Source organism: Gobio gobio, assembly GCF_949357685.1.
Source record: "Gobio gobio genome assembly, chromosome: 10".
Lineage (NCBI taxonomy): Eukaryota > Metazoa > Chordata > Actinopteri > Cypriniformes > Gobionidae > Gobio > Gobio gobio.
The window spans coordinates 8,877,083-8,884,351 of NC_137116.1; the positions used below are offsets into that span (position 1 = coordinate 8,877,083).

A 7,269-nucleotide genomic window follows, 5' to 3' on the forward strand; every position below is an offset into this window, starting at 1 on the left:
TGTATCTTGCTCCGTAACCACAGCACTTTTCGCACGCTCATCTTCACTTCCTGTTCTCACTTCAGGAAGCTGACAGTTTCTCGGACAGCTGAAGTGTCTCCATCTTTCTTTTTACGCTTAACTGGCTTTCGATTGTTGTTTGCATGTGACTGTCCTGTGGTGCCAGATCGGAATGGAGGGCGAGTCTCTTGGGAGCGAGCGCAGGATCTGGAGTGTGATCGAGTCTGTCTGAGCGTTTTCTCTCTCTGTGTGTCTCTCAGTGCCCCCTAAGCCTGTGCACCTGCAGGCTCGCGTCCCTCCAGCGCCCTGCCGGCCCCTTCCCCGTCCTCCCCTGAGACCCAGAGTCCCGTCTGCGGGGCCGAGTGTGGGCCGGATCATCCAGAGCTTCCACAACTCCAGGTACGAGATCAAACCAATCTCATCCCACGTTATATGAAGTGTCTTTAACTGCTCTTTACTAACACTTATTGTTTACATTCATGTTTTTTACATTGTACTTGTATTTGAAAAATGCATGCATTTCTGTAATTACAACCCCTTAACCCTACCCATACCAGCAAACCTGTCCTAAACTTACCCGTATCCACAAGTGCTTTACTATACAGCATCAGCACAATAAGTACATACATAGTAGTTAAAGTCACCTAATATAAAGTGTGTAGAAAATGTGCATGTGTCTTAACAAAACTCTACAAATTAACATTTCCATTAAGGGTCAATATTTACTTTATTAATAGGGATGCACAATATATCGACCACCATATCGGTATCGGCCGATATATGTTTATTTTTAATGTTATCGGCCTGATTAGAAAATTTGTCCGATATATTAAAGTCGATAAATAATGTATTATATCCTTCAGCTGAGACGCTTCAGATGCGCACTGCACTGTTCACCATGATGGGTTTGAATTGCCTGAAATATGATTGAAATCACTTCAAAAAGGAAAATACAGTTAAGTCTGTCATATAGGCTAGATAAAATCATAATGAGAACATCATAATTGTGTGTTTGGGACATGACTTTTGGTGATGAGGCTTTTGTTTTTGTAATCAGGGTCTCAAAAATTATATAAACATTTGGATTTAGATTTATCGGCCAATATATCAGTTATTGGCTGTCAAATATAAAGAATTATCGGTTAGGGATGCAAGATATATATCGGCCACCATATCAGTCGATATATGTTTATTTTTACTGAACATTTTTATACTCCCGCATAAAAGAAAATGGTCAAAGAGGCGGGACGTGGTTGGAGCTGTGGTGACGCAATGACTAACAGACAGCAGATAAATGGCTATCCACCTGTCACTCAAAGTGGCCACGCCCTTAATTATGCAGGACTTTAAAACTTTATATAATGTAAACAAATGAGTTATAAAAAAATTCATCCCCTCACAGTTGTCATGAAGGGCAAAATTAGCCAAAATTTGTACCAGGCTGTAAACATGTTTTATTCTGCTGTAAAGTTGGGCATTTTAACATGAGGCTCAATGAGATTCTCCCTCCAGAAGTGAGGAGTCTGTCCCTAGTGGCCAGACGATGAATTGCAGTTTAATTCACTTCCGTATTGGCTTCAAGGGAAACTGCGGGAGGTTGCCGCTTGGGTGAAACTTTTGTTTTTGTAATCAGGCTCTCAAAAATTATATAAACATTTGGATTTAGATTAGGGATGGGGCCGATCCGATCCAGTATCGGTATCGGGACCGATACCAGCTTAATTCACGTATCGGATTTTCCCGATCCAACCTGCGGAGAAATCCGATACCCATGAGCCACGTCAAAAGTGATTCCCGCCGGCTTGTCTGCTAGCTGGCTGCAAACTATGGAATGGATTTCCTGAACGGATGCACGGCTCAATGAGACACAGAGTTATGAGACACGCCCCCGCTCAGGAAATCCATTCCGCAGTTTGCAGCAGGATATCATTGAGCAGCATTGTGGCTAGCCAACATCAGCTGTGTGGAAATACTTCACACTGGAAACACCGCAGAGCAAGACAATGTTTGCAAAACCGTAATTCAGAGAGGTGGAAGCTCCCTCGCGTCGTACAACACAACGAACGCTATCAAACATTTAAAAAAGCAGACAAGAATAGGGTGACATTTAAGAGATAATAATCAGGGCTTGACATTGACAATCGCCATCTGCGTGTGTATTTCGGCTGTGTAACACCAGCCACTTTGAATTTATTATGGTCTTCTCAAAAGCCATCTGTTATAATCACGTTGCGCATTATAACCAATCACACGTGTTTATATTGAGTTTATGAATATAATATTCAGAGGCGTTCAGATTAGCGGAGTTTTGTTCATCATACAGTGATTGACAGTTTTTGTTATATTTCAGCACCGAAAATAGTTTCAAACAAAACACAGCAGAACCACAGCGCATCTTATATGACTGGCATTAGGTTGGCTTGACGTTCGCGAATCTAGGGACCGTCTCTAAAGTTACATACAACATTGGTAGGCTATACACGTTTCTAACTTAAATGGCATTTGAAGAGAATAACTTATCATAAAACTGACTGTAAAGTGTTCATCTAGGTGTAAGGTATGATGCACACCTTTTGTATTTTTGATATTTAATCAAATAAACTGTCAAATCATATGAAAATATATGCTTTATTTCACAAGAATACTGTATGGGCTCTTACACAAAATATGCCAGATTTAAATGTGTCATAGCTGATAGAACACTGATGAGAATATTGCTTGAGAATATATATTTACAGATATAATATTAGAGATTTATGCATTATGCGTTGCCATTGACGACGGCCATTATAAGGAAGGAAATCTCACAGAATCTAGCTTAAAAAAGTGCTTAGAGCTGCTTGATTTATTTTTTGTTTGTTGATTTTCAAATATAAATTGATAACCGTGATAATTTGGGTCACTATTATGTTCATATCATACTTGCCTGTTGAGTGGAGTTTATGTCAGCATCATATAAAATCAACAATAATGATAATAATAATATTAAAGCAAACACAGCTCTGGTATCGGAATAGTATCGGTATCGGCCGATATCCAAATTCAGGTATCGGGATCGGATCGGAAGTGAAAAAATGTGGATCGGTGCATCCCTAATTTAGATTTATCGGCCAATATATTGGTTATCGGCTGTCAAATATAAAGAATTATCGTTATCAGCTAGAGATGCGCAATATATCGGCCACCATATCAGTATCAGCCGATCTATGTTCATTTTTAATGTTATTCGGTCAGATAAGAGAATGTAGGTGATATATTAAAGCCGGATAAGTAATGTATTATTTCCTTCAGCTGAGACGCTTCAGATGCACCCTGTTCACCATGATGGATTTGAATTGCTTGAAATATGAATTAGAGTCACTTATAATTGTGTTTGGGACAAGGATTTTAATGGTGATACTTTTGTGTTTATAATCAGGCTCTTAAAAATTATATAAATATTTGGATTTGTCGGCCAATATATCGGTTATCGGCTGTCAAATATAAAGAATTATCGGTTATCGGTATCGGCCAAAATTTTCATATCAGTGCATCTGCTTATTAAATATACCAGTGTTGGGTTTTATATCTGCTATATGAACTGAGTAGATCTGATGATGAATCTATTGTGTTCTGTAGCTGAATTGAACTCGTTTCATAGCTGATGAACTTTACACTGTCACTGAGCTGGTCTGAATAATGACACTATCGTCCCTTTAGAGCTGCTTTAGTTTGAATTTGTCTCATATTTGATGTTTTCATCATTGATTTTGTTTTTTCCTGTAGAAATAAAGCTGAGTTGACTTGAGTTTGTCAAATACTTCAATTGAACCAGATACCTCAATCAGTCAGAGTACTGTAGACAGTTACCAGTATAATAATAATAAACATCAACAGAATCCATCTTTACAGTGTAAAGGTGGAACAGAAGCTGCATGTATTTACACGACACTGTAAACTATCTCATTATAGGGTAGGGCATAAATATTATGACACATTGTTGATTATCACTCTTAATATTGTAATAAGGGTTATTATTGTTGATTAAAAGAGTATAAAAATGTTTTATAAGTTAGTCATGGACTGAACAAAAACTGTTTTTCAGTGGAATCTAAATGCCTCTGATTGGCCAATGCCTTCATACGCTCTGATTGGTTAAAACGCTCAACGCTGAAAAAACATGAGCATCAACACTTCATTCATTTTCACATTTCACTTTAATCACGAGCATTTGTGGGCATTTTTGTTCATTTTGGTGTCATATTTTTGTTTATTATCTTTCCATCCACTTTTACACAATCGAACTACTTGCATTTTAATAGAAAAAATTTAATAAAATGTTGCGTGTTTGTTTGGTAACAATTTGCAGTAAGGTTCCATTTGTTAATATTATATTAGCTATCATGAACTAACATACGGAAGAGTTTATTAATCTAAGTTTATGTTAATTTCAAGATTTACTAATACATTATTAAACTCAAAAGTTGTATCTGTTAATATTATTTAAAGGACCTGAGCTGACATGAACTAACAATGAGCAGTGTTTTTATTAATAACATTAACGATTAAAAAATACCATAACAAACATAGTTACATTTTATTTTAAAGTGTCATTGTTACAGTGCAATTATACATTTAAGTACTGAGTAATGTTAATGAACTACTTGTACTTACTATAGGGTTAGGATTAGGGGTTATTTGCATGCAATTATGCATAATTAATAGTTATTACTATAGTACTATATGTTACATGTGTAAGAATGTCACTGTAAAGTAAAGTGTTGCTCATTGTTAGTTAATGCATTAACCAACAGTAACTCAACCTTATTGTAAAGTGTTAAGGGCCGTTCACACCATGAACAATAACTATAAAGATAACTATAACTATATTAGGTTACACTTTATTTTACAGTGTCCCTGTTACACATCTTACATGTGCTTCCTTTAGTGATAACAGTAAATTATGCATAAAAACAAGCAACCAAACCCTAACCCTAATTATATATTAACTTGTTTTTATAATTACACTGTAACACGGACACCTTAAAATAAAGTGTAACCTTATATTATCGGCCACACCAATCACAATCTATTTATTATAAGTGCTGCAGTTTTGTCATCTGTCTCTTTAAATGCTTAAGTGTTATTCTGATTGGCCGTTTTTATCGTTCTTCTTAAAAACGGTTGATAAGTTGCTAAACGCTGTGATTTTACACGGTCTAAACTGTGATTGTTCCTTTATCTTTTAAGGTTTCCGATTCTGGGTCTCCAGCGAAGGAACGACATGGATCAGCAGCCGGACGCCACCAATCCGCCTCCGGCCGCACAGGATTCTGGGAACTTTGACGCTGTGGATGGACTTGTGTTTAAACCTAGTGAGATCTCAGAGCTTTTGGGATTGTCCAGCTCAAACTCTTTCCAAACGGACTCGGCGAATGACGTCGAAATTGCAGACAGACTTCAAAAAGAGCATAAGAAGCATTCCAGCAGTGGAGTGGAGAGTAATCACGGCGAGTGTAAGGATGTAGCGGAGCCGCAGCAGAACCACGAGGGCACAGAAGCCAACGGGAAGATCCCAAACCGGGACAGCGGCATCGACAGTCCCTCCTGCGGAGCGGAGGGCGAGGGCTTCCCCAATGAGGAGCCTATCGAGGAGGAGGAGGACAGGAACGACAGCATCGCCACCGAGACCGAGAGCATGTCATGCGCCGCCGCCGAGAACAAGCGGGACTCGACGCAGGACGAAGACAGCGACCTGGACGAGGGGAGCAGTGAAGATCCTGAGAGCCTGGATCTCAGAGTAAGAGCACAGGTGCACATCTTCAGCTTTGTTTGGGCTACATTTCCCGTACAACGCGAGTTCCCTTACGCTTTTCTGCAGTTTTAGTCCACATGTCATTTCACAAGAAACCTCTTCTAAGCACAGCTTGAGAGTTGCAGTTCCAATCACACGAGTTTGCAAATGTACGTTGGAACTATGGTTTCAGGAAGTGACAAATCTTTAACAATGTTGGTAACGAACGAATTTGGCTAACGATGCTTTTGGGAAACGCACCCCTGAACGGCCTAAAACAGGGTTATTATCATTATCTTATTAAAAACAGTTCTGTAAGACTTCACAATAAGGTTCCATTTGTTAACATGAACTAACAATTAACAATACTTATACACAGGGCCTAAAATGAACACTCACCGAGCGAAAAATGCAAATTGGCGAGTATATGAAACCAGCTCACATGCCAGTTTTTATGAATTCTAGCAATGCATGAACATGATTGAGGCTCGGGACAGCTGACGGGCCAGCGCTGCATCGGGCACGAAACTTTAAGCCTTGACCGTTTATATTTAACTGTAAGAAAGAGCTAATTTCGTTACTCGAGCGATGTGTGGAAAGTTTTGTGTACGCACACATCCAGAAAGCCGCTTCTTAGACAGCGTGAGAATACTAAACTGAGTTCTCTTTCATGTCTTCTTGTAGCCTAGAAATCTAGACGCACCCTAGCGGCAGCAAATATAATTTGCAGCCAGGGTTGCCTAGCAACTCTCCGTTGGCCTGCGAGCTGGAAAAACCAAACTCTGGTCAGGCCAATCACATCGCGTATAGAGTCGGTGGGTGGGCTTAACATAATGACGGCAGAGTTGCGGCGGTTCCGCGTGCTACTTGAAAACAAAGAAGCTGGCGAACATTGGCCTTTCGAATCGGCTTTGGCCGCGACTCTGGAAGACTTGGAGTTAAGCTTTTCTTTGAGAAATGAACAAAGAACGGCACTGAATTCATTTTTAAAGGGTTAGTTCACCCAAAAATAAAAATTCTGTCATTAATTACTTACCCTCATGTCGTTCGACACCCGTAAGACCTCCGTTCATCTTCGGAACACAAATGAAGATATTTTAGTTGAAATCCGATGGCTTCGAAAGGCCTCCATTGGCACAATGTGCTTTACACTCTCAAGACCCATAAAAGCTACTAAAGATGTCGTTACAAAATCCATCTCACTACAGTGGTTCTACAATAACTTTATTAAGCGACAAGAATAGTTTTTGTGCGCAAAAAAAACCCTGAATAACGACTTATATAGTGATGACCGATTTCAAAACACTGCATCATGAAGCTTCGAAGCGTTATGAACATAGACTGTAAAATAATATGGACGTTGTGTCCGTGACGTCACCCATAGGATTCTGATGAGCCGTTCTGAAGCGCAAAGTATGGACGAGATGGCCGTTGCCATCTTGGCAGCGCGTCATCGCGCGTCACTCCCGGATAACAGAAAATGGGCAAAAAGGCGG

At 39.5% G+C, this 7,269-nt stretch overlaps 2 protein-coding genes across 9 annotated transcripts in view; one reads left to right on the forward strand and one right to left on the reverse strand.

The window, feature by feature from the left end:
* The window catches only part of LOC307132267 (interleukin-17 receptor E), a 517,506-nt gene that overhangs the window by 137,278 nt on the left and 372,959 nt on the right, over positions 1 to 7,269 (reverse strand). The gene's annotated exons all lie outside the window — the stretch shown is intronic.
* The window catches only part of fgd (faciogenital dysplasia), a 103,867-nt gene that overhangs the window by 53,524 nt on the left and 43,074 nt on the right, over positions 1 to 7,269 (forward strand). For 4 of the 8 annotated variants that reach the window (XM_079826450.1, XM_079826454.1, XM_079826451.1 and 1 more), the window contains 2 exons: positions 261 to 399; positions 5,230 to 5,779. In XM_079826450.1, the coding sequence (XP_079682576.1) occupies positions 261 to 399; positions 5,230 to 5,779 (689 nt within the window). Of the gene's footprint in view, positions 1 to 71; positions 400 to 5,229; positions 5,792 to 7,269 lie in introns of those variants that run through there. The other 4 variants (XM_079826448.1, XM_079826453.1, XM_079826449.1 and 1 more) reach the window with 2 other exon arrangements.